The sequence below is a fragment of the Parus major genome, chromosome 1 (genome assembly GCF_001522545.3).
Source record: "Parus major isolate Abel chromosome 1, Parus_major1.1, whole genome shotgun sequence".
Classification (NCBI taxonomy): Eukaryota; Metazoa; Chordata; class Aves; order Passeriformes; family Paridae; genus Parus; species Parus major.
In genome coordinates, this window is record NC_031768.1 from 19567851 (window position 1) to 19584867 (window position 17017).

General features: G+C 42.1%; 1 protein-coding gene across 2 annotated transcripts in view; it reads right to left on the reverse strand.

Annotated features, from left to right (window-relative positions):
- Window positions 1-17017, reverse strand: part of CLCN4 (chloride voltage-gated channel 4) — a 40746-nt gene that overhangs the window by 18612 nt on the left and 5117 nt on the right. For both annotated transcript variants that reach the window (XM_015644247.2, XM_033512760.1), the window contains exons 2-5: window positions 11218-11375; window positions 10734-10833; window positions 5613-5800; window positions 133-255 (exon numbers count right to left, since the gene is read on the reverse strand). In XM_015644247.2, coding sequence (XP_015499733.1) covers window positions 133-255; window positions 5613-5800; window positions 10734-10833; window positions 11218-11361 — 555 coding nt within the window. In that variant the 5' untranslated portion in view covers window positions 11362-11375. The remainder of the gene's footprint in view (window positions 1-132; window positions 256-5612; window positions 5801-10733; window positions 10834-11217; window positions 11376-17017) is intronic.

Sequence of the window (17017 nt, forward strand, 5' to 3'; positions counted from 1 at the left end):
GAGATGGAAAGACAATTTCCTTGTTGCTATGCTATCTCATAGTACAGTTCTGGAATGCGAAAATGAAGTCATTTTTTTGTTACTCTCGTTGCTTGGCTTTTTTTGGATATTCATGTACAAAAAGAAACTCACCTCTGGGATTCCAGAGCCACAGGCATAAGGAGCAAACACTCTGACCAGGGAGACTGCCAGGAAAGCAAAACACAGAGCCCACATAATGTACAGAAAATAGTTTAGAATGTAAGCACTTGCACCCTAGAAAAATAACAGTAACAAACATTGTTAGACAAGCGCAGATTGGCAAATCTCACACTTCTACTAGGGATCATGATGGCATGGAGCCTGATTTTTCATTTACATGGGAAGCGTTGCTTTTCCTCAGGAAAGACAAATAACTATATACTCCCAACAACTTCATTACTTGTGGAAAGAAGCAGCAAACTAATAAATACCTAACCCAGTCCTTACAGTCTGTTTGTGAGGGACCCAAATACCTTAAACTGAGCACCTTTCAAGTACTAAAAAAATCTAACTAACCCATATAAAGTTCCACAACATCAAACAAATATGTCATAAGGGCCAAAGGAATAGGGAATGAAAAGGCACCTAATGAAGGAATCTGCTGTGTTCATCCCATGGTGGGGGACAAGGAATGAGACTAATATGTATTTTTCTGAGGGATGGTATTCAAGTTCTCCATGCAGATGCTGCTCTTTTCAAACAACGTCCCTGTGTATATCAGTAGCTAGTTCAGTTCACAAACAGGAAGGGTAAAACCATAAATAAATCCTTTCTTTCTATACAGTGCTCTGAATGATAGGGTTGAAAATAATTTGAAAATAACATAGATTGGCAAACCCACTCACACATCTCAGTAATTTTTGCCCTAATATTTTAAAATCATTCCAGTCAGTAATAAGTCTATCTTCAAACTGCTTTTCTAGCAGAATGGGAACACAAATGATTATTAGCAATGGTCGACTGTGCAGTGCCATAGTGAAAGCACAGTTAATAGTGACCTTCAAGTTTTTACCTTTTTCCAAGGGTCAAGTCAAAACTTTTGTTAAAATCTGCCTTGGAATACCTCTGCCTCTACATATGCATTTTTTTTTAGATTAATTTCAAAAACCCACCTACATGGACAAAAGAGAATCTACTCAGCAGCATCAAATCAATACAAGGAGCTTAAGCCTTCAAACAATATCCTGTAGCAACATGACACTACAGAATAAAAAACTGAGATGAATCTCAGTGCATGCATCGGTATGAATCCTTCACCTCCAAGTGAACTCTTCCTACCGGATGCAATCCCAGCTGCTCAAGAACATCAGGGGCCCTGCCTCTGCTCTGCAGGACAGCAGCCTGGATATCAACATTATGATAAATCAAGTAGGAAAACAGGCATTAATCAATTGTATCAGCTAACAAAGCTGGCCAAGCCTTGTTCCCAGTCATAAAAAAATTTAGAGATGAGAAGTCTCCCCGTTTTCAAATCTTCAAGGAATCAACTCTTAACAGCATGGATTTTTGCTAGCTTCATTTTCCAGGTCTGTCCAAATGAAAATGCAGTAAGGATACTACTAACACTTTTCTTTATGGATATACCTGGAGGAAGGGCAATTTGTTAAGCTGGTGCTTGCTGAAGTTAGCAGCTGGCTTTGCTGATGATAGCAGGAAGCTGAAGCCATACAATGTTATCCCCCAATGCCCTGAGACAGCAGTCATGGATCCCACACTTGCAGTGACTGACATCCGGCTCTAGTAACCAGGGATCTTTGTTGCTACAGCTGAAGACAGTCCCAAGGATGTCTTCTCCTAGTGCTTTCAATTGCAAACAGCTATGACAATATTTACTCTTCCTCTAGAGAAAACTCTGGATATCTTGCCTCAGGGTAAAATCCTCCTGTCAGTGTGAACCTGGAATACCTCCAAAGAAGGCCAACACCATTACAAAAATTTGGCCGTACTAGGTTGAGCAAAAGCTGTAGTTTTTCTTCTAAATTCATTGGAGGAAAATTATCTTTGTTTCTTTTTACATCTTCTTCTTTTGCATCTCAAAAGTCATAAGAAAACTCTGTCAGCTCATTACTGCAGTCACACATACACCTAGAGTGCTGTGGCAGGACCCCACAAGAGTCCATATGGCCAGTTCAATCTTATCCCTTGGGACATCTTTCATTGTTACATTTTCCAGATATCTGGCATTCTGCAGGTTCAACTGCAGCAGCTTCTAATGATTAATAATATGAAAACCTTTGGGAAGTGAAGTAGCAATAACTCAGTATAGCAAATGGTTCGTTTCTCATCCATTACATGCCATTACTAAGGCTGTGAATCAGTGAAAGTCTTGAGCATGTACACTGGAATCAGAGACTGAAGCAGATCACCAGCAGAGCTGATCCTGCTATGACCTTTCCCATGACAGCTCAAAAGATTCACCCCAGAAGCAACAGTAATGAAGCGAGAAGGAAAACTGAGCAAATTTTGTATTTTAGTTTGCAAGACCAAGCAGTATTTCAGCTCTGGTGTCAGTCCAGTTTAGATACAAATGGAACACAATTGAAAACAACCCTCACAAACTCAGAACACGGAAATAAACCACATCCCTCAGGATGCTCTCCAATGTATGGTTACTCCAGAGGCCCAGAGCTCAACTCTGACTCGATAGGGATATCACAGTTTGCAGACTCTCTCCTATGGGTGTTACAGCAGTGTGTGTCCTCAAAACTGATGGTTCAAGGCTGCAAAATTGGGAAGTGGGTTCCAGGTTTAGAGGGGTTTCCTTGCCCTGCAGGTCTCAGCTTCATGACAGGAGATCCAGAAGCCCTGGGATAGGAATTCAGTCAATTGCTGGATCCAGTGTCATGATCCATGGAAGACACAGGGTCCTTTCCTCTGCCCTGGATACGTGTAAGCCATCAAAAATGGGATCCTCAGCTCCAGTGAAGCTGGTGTTGGGACCAAACTGAATCTGCAGAACAGGGAAAGTCCAGCTCACCAGTGGTGTCTGATGACCTTTTGATCTGCCAGTGAATTTGAGGTTTTGAAATGTTCTCACACCAAAAAATTCTCTTTGCCCCTCTTTGGAAGTAGTTCAAGACCAGAAGGGTGAAGGATAATTGGCCTACAAAATCATGATTAGGGATGAAAACATAGCTTGGTAGGTGTCTAATGGGCTATTATGTTTTCCATAATAATTTATATCAAGCCTCTGCTTTGGGCTCGTTTTATAGGAGCACTGGAATGGAAACATTTTTCAAGAGATGCCATAGGAAATGTCACAATTCTCCATGAAAACGTATGTACAGGGTTTATCACAGCCATAAATTGACAAAACCACAAGGAAGAACTATCTAAATCTCAGTCCTCAAAATGTCAAATGTAGTTGGCTATGACAAGAAAGAATCACAGTCATGCATAAAAAAAGGAAGGCATGTCTGACCAGAGTACCTTTAGGGAAACTGTTCCAAATACTTTTTGCCTAAATTGTGCTCCAATGCACACTGTTGTTTTATAGGGCTCTTATGGAAATGTCAGGCACAAAGTGAAACACAGGAAAAAAACCCAGCAAAATTATTCTGAAACTCAGTCAAGTTCAGTGTATTTTGATACCTACTAAAATCCTCTACCTCTACAGGAACCATACAGCAGAAAACTTGCCTATATCATAAGCCTTTTGAAAAAAACTGAATTTTTACTTTCCAAATTCACATTTTTATTGGGCTTTCCCTGGGATTTCAGTATAACAGTAACAGACAGATATATTAATAATATTTACAGCCTCCATCAGACCCTCAGGAACCCACAGATCTTAGAGGCCCATCTGTTCTAGGAAAGTAACTACAAGTAAGTTAAGATGAACCTTTTCTTTTTTGTCTTACTGTGACAGTACACCAGGGGGTGAGAAGCCCAGTTTGAACACAAAGTGAGTGAAGTTTCACAGTGCTGATCTGGCTGATACCTTTTGTAACGGCCCACAGCACACAACAAAGCTGGTTTCAAGAAGCAGGAGAAAGCAATAAATTTTCTTAAGGATATTCATCTTTCCTATATTCCAGCCAACAACATGTTAAACACATGCACAGGATTTCCAAATCCCCTAATAATTTTAACAGTTTCCTCCTTTCTCCCTTCCCACATTTTTTTTGATTTTGGTGTTGGGTTTTTGTTTGGTTTTTTTTTTGTTTGTTTGGTGGGAGCTGTTTATTTTCTTTGGGGTTTGTTGTTGTTGGCTGGTTGTTGTTGTTCTCTTAAATTACAACATCAGCCCCACCCTGTAGCTTTATATCAGGGTAATATTTCTTCACTGTCACAAAGACACAGCCACCCAAAACATCTGTGGATGGAGGCCAGGGTGACCCTAGCAAACCTTGGCAGAGGGAAGCTTGGCACTGTGACTGGCAACCATGCTGAGAGATTTTTGTCTCTGATGATGTGGTGAGAACACTCAGGGACAGTGAGCAGCCCACCACTTCCACCAGGGCTAATTAGAGCTGTAGGAAATTGAGCTATACATGTGCACAGACACTCCCACACCTTACTTCTTGTCCTGTAAACCTAAAGCAGCACTGAAGGGAACATGAATGACACACTTGCCTGGCAATGATGTCCTCAAACACTGTCTGCAGGACCAGACAACCTCCACAGTGGGGAAAGATCTGAGACAACCTCTCCAAATCAAACACCTGCACACCATATTCAATTTTTGTCAAATTCAAGTCAGAAGTAAGGAGGAAGCAGGGATTTGAGAAAATAATTCTGCCAAAAATTTGAGTTGTGAAGGTATCAAGATTATTCAATACATTAAATAACTTAGACTGAAAATGAAATGTGTTTTTTGTATTTTTTTACAAGTATTATTTGCCAAATGGTATACAGAAAGGCTTCTTCTTATTGTTTTCAAAATGAAACCTTCACCTGCATTGTTTTGAAACAGCATTCTTTGTATTTAAAATTACAATTATGAAAAACAAAGTGTAAAAGAAAAAAAAATCTTAAAATGTAAGTTTCATGTCTGTCCAGATCAGCTTTTTCTCCTCCTGTCCAACACCCCTGCAAATTCTTCTCTCTGGCCACCCCCAGGGAGCCCAATCTTTCCCCAGTTTTTGGTGCTAGCTAAGTCTCCTGATGTGCCATAGAGAAACTGATTGCAAGGGATAAACAAGCATTTCTTATGCAGCTCCCTGTATCAGAATACATAAAACCCCATCTGCAATCCCAAAAATATCCTCATAAATGTATTTTTCAGTGCTCATCTTTTTTCTTTTTTTTCTTTTTTTTCTTTTTTTTGTTCCATAAAATTATGTTTAAAAGGAAAAAAGAAAATGCAGCTCAGGTCCCCTGGTGATTATGCTATGCATGTTATGAAACACTTTTAGCTTAATACTGATAAAAAGAGAGTGCAGTCTCACAGTTTTTCACTTTCCATTGCACTGAAACCACAGGACCTCCTTCAAGTTAAGCAGATAGCGCTTGTGGAAATGTCTTTTTTTGCAGTGTGCTCAGTTCATTACTTTCTCTTTCAGAGAAACTCTCTGGAGGGAACATCAGCAAGTATGAAAAAGGGCATTGCCTGGCCTGCTGCGACCCCAGGCTAATCAGGCCTCCCATACCTCAGACTGGCTCACAAGCAGTTCAGACCATTTCTGCCACTGGGGACATTTGTCCCTGTCATCAAATGTGGTTTCATTGGACGTCCAGCAGCACTGCTCATGGCTGTACCAGAAGGCAGACAGGCAGACACCCTCTTTCAGGTCTGTCATCCAATCCACAGCTAAATCTATCACTCCAGCTAATGTACCTGGGAAAAGAAATGCAGAAAAAGAAATGCTGGCATTAAAAATAATCAAGTTGCAAGGACAATATATCTGATTCCAATAAAAGAATAAAACCTGTGATTTGGGTAAGCAGGTGCAATGTAAGGCTGTGTTCTCAGCCTGAAGAGAAGGTCACAAGGAGACTTCCTAGCAGCCTCCCAAAACATAAAGGGGGATTATAAGAAAGATGGGGACAGACTTTCTACTGTTGTAATAGGGCAAGGGTTAACAATTTTAAACCAAGAGAGGTGGATTTAGGCTAAATATAGGGAATAGTTTTTTTACAATGAGGGTGGTGAAAGACTGAAACAAGTTGCTCAGAGAGGTGCATGCCCCATCCCTGGAAACATTCAAGGTCAGGCTGGACAGGGCTCTCAACAACCTGATCCAGCTGAAGATAACCCTGCTTATGGCAGGGGTGTTGGACAGGATGGTCCTTAAAGGCCCCTTCCAACCCAAACTATTCCCTGCATCAATAAATACAAATATACCAAAGAACCAGGGGCAATAACAAGTTTTTCTGACCTTCAATGCTTTCTCATAAGCTTTTATTTTAAACATTATCATTTTCATACTGACTGATGACCAAATAGGGGAGCTATAACCAATGTCAGGCCTGCAGCCTGTCCCAGGCAGGTTCCCCATCTGGCTGAGATGGGGAGGACGTCGAGCAGGGTCTCTATACACACACCTGGCCACAGGTCTCAAACCTCACTGTGGGTTTCAGGGGTAATGGAAGGATATGTGTTTCTATGTACAGCTTTACTGGTCCCAACACAGCAACCAGTCAGAAGGATGATTTCATTACAGATACAACGTGGATGCCAAATTCTGACTTATGAACTTAACAGAATGGGGCTTTTGATGTGTGTGTACATTGATTAGCAATCTGGACATGCAGGATAAAATTATCTTTCAAACCCTGCCTGTTCCACAAGGCTGATTTCAGCGTCAGCCGGTGCTTGCACAGAGCTACAGTGACACCCGGTGGCCATTAGACACAGACACAGACGACCTTGCTGTGGCCAGACACAAAAAGAGAAAAATTTCTCCTTCTCTAGGTCATTTTCCCATCAGTGATAACAACCTGGCTCAGCAGCAGCACCCTCCGGGCAGGTGGTCCCCAGGAATGCAGGAGCAGCAGGAATGGGAGGCTGGGAGCAGCCAGAACACAGAGAGGCAGACCTGGGTGTTCTGTCCCTATCTCCACACTTTCTGGAGAGAATTAAACCACCAACTGACAGAAGAGGCATTTCGTGTTTTCCAGATCCCTCTCATATACAGTGGAAAACAGAAGTCATCGTTACTTTTACAAGTAATTACTAATAAAATTTCAAGAAACTGCTAATTGATTTGAACAGAATTTATCGATGCATACCAACATACTGGGGAAAAAAGTATTTTGTACAATGCAAACTGCTTTGGTTTTATGTTTCCAAAACATAGATTTGTGGCTCCTGCTAAAAATGCAATTACATGGAGCTGGGGTGGGGGCTTTCCTGCTCCCCTTTCCCCAGCAGCTGGGACACACAATTGGGTCCAAAAGCTGGTTACATAAAAATAATCTGAAGAACTATACAGATATACTAGACAGGATGACACACACAAAAAAAAAAGAAAAAAAGAAAGAAAGAAAAAAGAAAAAAAGAAAAAAAGAAAAAAAGAAAAAAAGAAAAAAAGAAAAAAAGAAAAAAGAAAAAAGAAAAAAGAAAAAAGAAAAAAGAAAAAAAGAAAAAAGAAAAAAAGAAAAAAGAAAAAAGAAAAAAGAAAAAAAGAAAAAAGAAAAAAGGAAAAAAACAGAAAAAGAAAAAAGGAAAAAAACAGAAAAAGAAAAAAAGAAAAAAAGAAAAAAAGAAAAGGCTGCAGAAGGGAGTGATGATGTGTCAAACAATTATTTTCTTTCTGAAGATTTTGACTTAATCTTGGTTATCCTTTTCCATTTTTCCCAAGTTTCTATGGAAACAATGAAGCATACTGCTAGATGAATCATTGCACTGCTGGCAACATCAGCATGTATAGCTTCCTTCTTTGCAGTGAGCTCTAAATTCTCCTCCAATTTTCTGAAAGTTTCAGAAACAAGGAATTTTCATCTCTTGAACATGATCACCAAATGCTGTGCCTCTTGCGCCTCCTGATGGATCATTAACGTTCTCTGTAACCTTCAGAGTTTACATTACTTAAAAACAAATGTCTAAAATTATGGCACCCATATGTAAATTTTTAGGATCATTCTGCATACATTGCTTAATATGAGGAAAGCATGGAAGCTCTGACTCAGACAGGCCCAGGTAGTGCTCAGTATCTTTTTCTAGATCATTGTGTGAACAGTCTTCATCTGATCTCCCCACTAAACAACATTTGTGGGTTTTACCATTCCTTCCCTTCCTTCTGCAACTAGCAAGCTTTGGCTATCAAAACCTCATTTCCAGGAGTCCCTCAGGGCCCTTCCTGCCATTTGACTGTGTTATACACCATCATCTCACTCCAGCCTGATGTTCAAGGTCCTGTGGGCACTTGCCACAGACTGGAAGCAGTGAGGGGCTCTGCTCAGGCTAATTAATGTGTGCACCCTCACACAGGAAACTATGATATGATCCCAATGGCTGCTGTTACATTCTCAATATATATTGGTGTTATCTGTAACCCTAAAGCTGGCTCTGCTGTGAGCAGGACCCAGAGCAGAACCCCCTCCAGACATCCCTTTCTTACCTACACTTTTCTGGGACTAACAAAGGATGCAGGTTTGATGACGCTCCAAAAAAGACAAGAGATGTGTATGTATGATGTGATATATGTCTCGTACTGCCAAGTGGGATGGTCCTCTCCTTCCTGCCCCCATCACCTGTATTTTGTTTGCTTGTGGCTCTGTGATGACCAGCACTGTTGAGCCCACAAATCAACTGAAAACTAATCTGGCCAAAATCCATTTCTTCTAGCAAGTCAGAGCCAGTATCCACTCGCCCAGTGCAGCTACACATGCACAGGCCCAGTGGCAGATGCACTAGAGAACAGGGATTGCTCCTTTCAGCCTTGCTGGCTCATGCTGGCAGTAGAGGAGCAGCTTTGAGGTACTCCAAAATCTGAAAGACAAAGTTTACCAAATCAATGGGATTTAGGCTTCTAGATCAGTAAAGCTCCTTTTAAAATCCTGGGCCTGGGTAAATGACCCAAATGCTTTTGGAAACCTTTGGAAGCCCTTGACAGCTTCTTCCCAAGAGTCCCACCTTGCTGTCCTCCATGCCCAGCACAGGGATAGCAGGGGCAGAATGCTCTGATGTCCTGAGTACTGCTGCTGCCACTTTTCCCTTTGTCTCCCACTCCTTGCCATACTTTCTGCTTGCCTCCAGTAATTCCTGGACCCAGAGTCCATCTACTGAGCCAGGGCTGCCCTTGGAGCAGCAGTAGCATCTGCCTGTTCAGCAGAGGAGCAACCAGGCTGGTCCACACAATCCCATCTGATCACACAGATGCCCTTGTGGCACGCTTTCTTCTCTGAGTGGGCAATATTTTAAGAGAGGAAAACAACAGTAAGTGCCTCCTGACTGCACCAGCATCTCCTCCCTTCCCAAACCTGGTTGAGATACCTGACTAATTTGGTTTGACTCTCTGAGATAAAACACGATGCTCTGCACCCATGAAAATGTTGCACAAGCTACCAGAGCTCAGCTGTAGCTTACCCTCAACCCCCATTCCCAAGCTGGGCACATCAGGGCTAGGGCTTATCAGAGGACTCTGGCTTTTAACAGCCTTGAGGATTTCAGCACGAGGTTTCACTGCAAATTAGAACTGAATAAAACCTTCTAGAATGTTTTTACTAAAATGGGAATGGGTGCATATTTATCATATTCCTTCTATGAGGAGAGGACTACTGAGGTCACTAGAGCCCTCAAGGGCTTGCTCTAACTTTATTTGCAGGCAGAATTCTTCATCCCAGATGAGACCAACCCTACCCCTCAGGCAGGACTCAGCAGCCCTGAGTCTCTTCCCATCTCACTCTCCCAACAAAGTTTTTGTGGAAACAATTACATGTCTATGAAATTACATAATTTGCCAAACATGTCACTTCAGAAATGTTTTCCCAAGAACTTTACCAGTACTGCTGAGGCTCCTAACAACTGTAATAAAGATATTAACTTGACAGATGCTGAGCAGGAAATTCCCATCACCCCTTGGAAACTGGGAAACTTCACATGGTGCTTTTACCAAGCAACATGACACAGGAGCACCCTGACATCACTGAAAAAGCATAAAAAATGGCAGCTGTCTGGGCTGGATCAGAGAAGTGCAGCTTTCCAAGCAGGAAGATGTGTTAAACTGAGGAGAAGACAGGAGAAATTGAGGAAATTAATGAATTTGCCATGTGAGTTTGAGCAGGCTGTTAAATATGTAATGTCTGTCTGGCCTGGAAGCAGATCTGAAACCAAGTCTGAAATTGTATTTTGCCTTCATGCATACATAAAGAAGATAACCCAGTGGAAATAGCAGTTTATAAAACTCCCCTTTTGAGTGTCCACAACCAATATTTTCCCCACATCATATTTTTTACTTGCAGAATTAAAGTGATGACAAGAAAAAAAAAAATCCTAAAAATAAAATTGACTTCTGCAAAGCAAAGATTCAGAAAGTCAAAGCAGCCCATCGAGTATGAAGCACACAAATGCAGGTTTCCCAAAGCAACAGAATAATCCCTCTACTGGTGAAAACATTTTTATTCTAGGTCAGCACTCAAAAGGAGGCTTTTCAAGTGGGTATTTTTATTTAGGATCATAACTGCATGAATGCAAAACTCTCTTTTTAGCTTAAAATTAAAAAAAAAGAACCATCAATGGATAGATAGTGTACAGAGAGAAGCAGATGGTACTACAGCAGCTTGGGTGAGATGCTTCAGGCATAGCTGTAGCACTACCACGTACATACCTGCCAGCAGTCCTATGAGAAGCATTACAACCCATCCTGACCAGGCATCCAGCAAACTCTTGATGAACTCCCATATGGATTCTTTACTTTTGCTTGTAATCTGAAATTAAACACACAAATAGATGTGTTGCTGATTTGGGTTGACAGTTTCAGAGTACAAAGTTTAAAATAATTAAACTCCTATAAGGTGCTTACAATTTCTCCATTCTCTACTTCCTTCAGTCCTAATAATTTACCCAGAGATGCTCATTAAGCATCATTAAGCTCATTAAGTTGCAGCAGCCCTTTCATATTTACAAACTCAGGATATCCCATGTCCATATATTTGAAAGCTCTCCTCAAGTCATCCCACATCTACATGTTTAGTTCTCCTCAAGTCGTGGAACAAGGTAGGAAGCAATGGCTTTGTGAAAAGGCTTGTTTTAGTCACTGCCAGGATGGCTGTGACCCGGGGCTGGGATGCACCACAGCCCGACACCGCTACCTTGCGATGGCGGTCAGTGTCACGCGATTTCTCCCGCAGCCAATCGATGGTATGGAAATCTTCGTAAGTTCCAACGTCGGGAAAAGGCTCGTCCAGAAAATCCATCAGGTTGCCTGAACCATTCATGTCTCCTGCATTGACCATATTAGGATCTGTATCTAGAGGAAAAAGAAGTTTGTCAATAAATTCAAGCAGCTCTGTCAGGCACTTCAGGACCAAGTTTTCTGAAATAGCCTCACAAGTGAAGATAGCATGAACATTCTGCTGACACAAAGAGGGGCTCACACAAACTCTTCATATTTGCTTTTAAGAAAGCAAATCCACCACATATCCTACTAAAGTGCAAGAAGAAATAAAAGATACCTGTCCCCAAACTGCAACAAAATTACCAGAGGCATTTAATGGGAGCTTGGATGAGGGCACATTGGAGAATGAGAATGTCTATTCCAGCAAGGTGGTCTGGTCAGGGACATTGGAACAAGATGGTCAGTGCAGGAGGAACCAGAATCAAAATACACAAGAGACACAAACCTGACAGAGCAAGCACAAAGAACATGAGCAGAAACAAACCCCATTACTCCTGCTAATTGGGGAGCTATTGTGTGTGTGGTCTGGGATACAGGCTCAGCATGAGTTGAATCTGCAGATGAGAAAGTGGCAGCTGGGTCCAGGAGAGCTCCAGCATCTGGGCAGGGGAGTCCTGGGCTGGGACTGGAGGAGGCAGCTGTGCACTTCCACATCACTTAACAAAGTGTTGTTCTAAAGATGGTTAATCTCACCCATCCTAAAAGAGATGCCTGGGAAATGGGGGTTTCCAGAGAATATCTAGGGTTTGTAATCTGATATTATATGTCTAAAAACAAACTGTAATCATGGAGTTACAAGGGAAAAACATGTAAGAATAGGGACAGACTTTAGGGGCTGTAAAGAACACATCCTGCAGAGTCTATAGCTCCTTGACAGACACAAGGAAACTTTTACTGGTCACTGATGAGGCCAGCACAGCACCAATGACTGCCACCCACTTTGTTCCATCCGGTACAGAAATGGGAATTTCACAAGAATTTGGATCTTTGAAACTGTGAGGAAATTTCCCAACTCTGTAATTGGAACAGGCAAAAATGTAGCAGATAACCTTTTAGTGGACTGTCCACAAACCCTGATGCTCTGCTCAGCCCTCTTAGTGTCTTTTTTCTCCCCCTCTCCTCATTTTCAACCGTTTTACTTGAAACCTCACCGTGTAATTTTTTGCTTTAGTGGTGACTTAGGCAATGTGGTGAGTATGAATACTCAGCGTTGTCAGTCTCTGCTCTCCACAGTGCAGGGTTTTCAGGTGACACAGACAATGTACTGAGTACAAGCAGCTGAGAAAAACATTATCTTACAGGCAACCAGCAGGTCACCATTATACCATTAATAGAAGCCCTTTGAAATGAGGAAATCAAGTAATCTCCAAGCACCACGGCGTGTTTGTCTGAAAGAGAATCGAGCAAGTGAATCACAGCCTGGGGAAGGAAACTCAATGCAGAGCAGGTGTCCTATGCAGTGCTGAAGAGCACAAATAAGCTGCCACAAAAGTGGGGTGATTTAAAAAGCAGAAGTTAAGACGAGTGACAGCTGAGAACAGCGATACTTGGCCAAGCAGGTGAGAGCACGCTCCCACGTTTGCTAAGTGAAATGAGAATCTGAAGGTGGGATGATGTGGCTGACCACAGGAGCTGAAGTTGCAAGGGGATGCTGAGCTCAGTGTCTTGTAAGAGGACTGGAAAGGGAAGCTGAAATGAAGTGAAAGGATTAGACTATGCTATTACTTTGTAAAATCTTGATACTTTGCAGATCATTTGTTTCATCCTATTCTTCCCATAAAGCAAAGAAGGACCTGTAAAGAACATGCAGCTCAAACTGTCTGCCTGTACAAGGCAGCACCCTCTGCTAAATAAACAAACCTCTGGAAACTCTTCTGGAAACTGAAAGCATTGGCAAAGTTTCTTTATACCACAAGAAAATTACCCAACATGCTAGTTATATCACGTAAAAAATAGCTTTTTAAGTACGTTGTCAATGCCCAGCACATGACAGTATTGTGATGGATAATAACATGCCAGACCACAAGTATGTAGGATAATTACAATCTCAGTCTGAATCTATCCCAAAAATACGTGCTACACAACATGTCCAAGGAGAGAAAAAATGTTCTAGAGACCACAGGGCCATGGAAGACTAAGAAAACAAATGAACTTTGAGCTCCAGGTAGCATACCAGTACCTGGAAATTGCAGTGAACTGGATGATTGCCAGCCTTAAAGTTCACTTCAGGTACTACGCTTTTGAAAGCAGAGATGTGATATCAGATTATGCAAAACACAATTTTAGTAAATAAAACCTAGTTACATCACTTTAGAACTGAGTACTAGAGAGTTTCCATCTTATATCCTATCACCAAGCACTGTAAGTACCCCTTTCTTTCTCTTTATTTGGCATGTATTTCTTTCACCTTACTTTGGCATCTGTAATAATTTCCAAGGTTTATTTCAGGATAAGCTAACTTGCCCTCTGAGCGAAGCTTGCAGAGATGCTTTCAGATCTGGAGTTCAGAACTGGAGCCTTACACCAGTCAGTTACAGATATTTTACTACACATAAATTAAGGGCAAATTAACCTCATCCGAACATGAATTATAGCCAGGTGTTCTGCAGCAACACATCCCCATGATGGCAAAAGCATGGACAGTCATGGTTGTCTCATCTAGCATGACAAATCTGCACTATACTCAGGACACTAAAACCATCCTTTCACAGGTGATGACAGGAAATGAACTGCTTACATTAAAATGAGAAAGATTACTTTCCAGAAGTGATAATTTCTGTTTATTGATCACAAAGAGATGTCAGAGGTAGACATCTTCATCTGGTCTAATGAGTGCAACACTACCAGTTCAAAAGAAAACATGGCAATACCATGACATACAGAACTAGTTACAAATGCAGCTCCTCAGACCTCAGCATCTAAGAGATTTGGATGCTCTGACAGAGCTTATTGTATACACTGAAAGGTGTTGAGTCTTCCTGAGGAACTGTCAATACATTAGTATTTTGTCCCTTTGTTGTTCCATATCTTAGACTTCCTTGCTGTCCTTTTCCACTCTTTTTACAGATGCTAATGCAATATAATTTGTGCAAGGGCTGTTTCCTGCTTAGTCCCCACATTCTATTCCTAATAATTTCTGGCACTCTACCAGCTTTTCCTGGGGCATACATCCAACACTAAGCAGTTTGCTGTGACTCCTTGAGAGACAGTGGCCAGTTTGGAGCCCATCATTCTGTAATCTCTTAGGGACATTTTCCCCTTTGCTTTGCCTTTATCCACTTTGAGTTCCACCAGCCATTTTATTCCTTAACAGTGAGCACTCATTTTTACTAACTAGCTTACTGTATCTACAACTGAACCTGTGTGTCAATACTCTGCTTTAATAATTGCAAACAGGTTCTTTCTAAAAACTGAACTAGGAAATCAAGAAACCTGACCAAACCACATATCTCTGGAACTCACGGGTTAGCAGACTTCCCTGCATTTAGACCCATGCCAGACTACTGTGTTCCTGTAGATGTAGCAAAGTCCTGGCAGGAACTGAGTCAAGAGAGGCCACAGTGTTAGACTAACAATTGTGCCTCCTGATAGAGGTTTTTCTGGCTGACACAAAGCCCTAGACATCTTCCAGAAATCTTGGGCCAGATCAATCTTATGGTCAGCCCCTGATTTCCCAGCTAGACATGCTTGGTGCACAGTATTCTGAAGCCAAAAGGAGTTAGTTACCCTGCAAAGGTCAGAGGAGCTGCATGAGAGCAAGCTGGAAGTAAGAGTCCAAATATCAGCCTTTATGTGAAGCTTCATGACTGTAGGAAACCAGATAATTTTTAAACACATAAGGAGAGCAAAGAAGAGATTCAAGCAAACAAACTACAGAAGCCAGGGTGCAGAACACAGAGAGCTGCTGATGGACCAGAACACACCAACAAGCACAGCAGATACTACATTTACTCATTTTTTATTATCTTCTAAAGAACCAAAAGGTAGTAGTATTATCATATTTAGGGTCCTATTTGTTCTGCAAGTCTCACAGTGAGTAAACTCGTCACTTGACTTTGATCAGCTTGCAGCTAAGTTTTATAGAAGAGCGATAAATCATATTTACAGTGAAAATGCTGACAAACTCTCAGCTTTAGAGCACTGTTATAGCATGTGCAAATGTAAAGTCACAGCTAGAAGAGCTCTGTCAGTGAACTGACATTCTAGGTAGCATGCTGACTGATCGGATATGAAATGTATTTGACGTGGCAAGCGCAGACCAAAACAGCCCATGGTTCAAAGAGGCTGAAAAGTATACTGATGGAAAACAAGAAGTTGAACAGTCATCAAAGGAAAAGTCTTGGCCCTGGCCTATTGCTCCTAGACATGCTAGTTCCATGCTACATTCCCCTCATCCTGTTTTCTGTTTTAATTGGATACATTGCACTGAGGCAGCCAGTATGATTTTTAATGCAATTCCAACAAGTTTCAAGTTACTTTCAACAGATCACAGTTACTGAATTACTTCAACACTTCAAATGTTTCCAGCAGACGTTCACCTACATGCTTTGCTGTTTCCCTTGAAGTGGGGGGCTGCTATGTGACACATGACAGGATGCAGGCAACAAAGAATACCTCTCTTCTGCTGTGGCATAAGGAATAAGTGAACCTGGCAGGAGGCTGGGAGAAGAAAGCAGAAGCCTAAGTGCCAATTGCAAGTTTCTCAATTGACATGTGGGGTGCCTTTTTTGGGGTGTCCAAAGCATCACCTGTTCCATCTCTTAAAAAACGTGTAATGCATTAACCAGAACACCAAAGGAGAACATGATGTGTCTCTAGTACCAACACGCTCATGGTGATAAAACAGGAGATCCTACTCCAGACACAAAGCTTTTGAATCATGATTCCATCAGAGCTGAGCCCACCACTGACCTGAACTGTTGGTCAGATGGGCTGCGCTCATGTGGTGTGACATGACAGCAGTTACTGCAAAAGTGAAGAAGCATGGGGGCTGTGAAAATCCCTTACTTTCTATAGTAGTCTGTAATGAACAATGACATTTTATTGACAATGCTCACAAGACCCATTTGCACTGGCAGATGCTTCTGCCACTCTGTGCCCCTAATACTTGTATTGGCTGTTCCAAGGAGCAAGCATGGTGGCCCAGCCTTGTGGCCTTCATCTGCTCAAGGTGATCTGTCACACAAAGGCACCTCCTCCCGAGAGCTGGGTGCTCTGCCAGCATCCGTCCAGCCCCACTCCCAAGGAATTTAGGTCCAGTCACAGAGATGGACACAGAGCACTCTCCTCACAGGGCCTGGACCCAGGCAAACAGACCAGTGCTGCCAGCAGAGCGAGCTGGATCACGGAACCATGGAATGGTTTGGAAGGGTCAGGGTTCAGACAGAGCCCTAAGAGGGTAAGGCTGAGGGAGAAAGTTCCTAGAGCTGAGCGTGGTCATACCACAGGCCTTCAGCACCACCTGGCCAGAGAAAATGGGCCTGACAGCCAAGGAGGCAGCGAGCAAGATTATTAACCAGGTCACCATGAAAGACATGAATGAAAAGCAGAGGGAGATGATTAGGGGTGTGTGTCTTTTGGGGAGGGGTCAGAGACTGAGGTCTGTTTAGCCTAGAAGAGACCAAGGAAGGCCAAGGTGGTGTGGATGTAATTCCCCCTTCCACCACCTGCCATGTAGAAGATTATTTAGAAATTGCAATGCTGAGATATAGGAG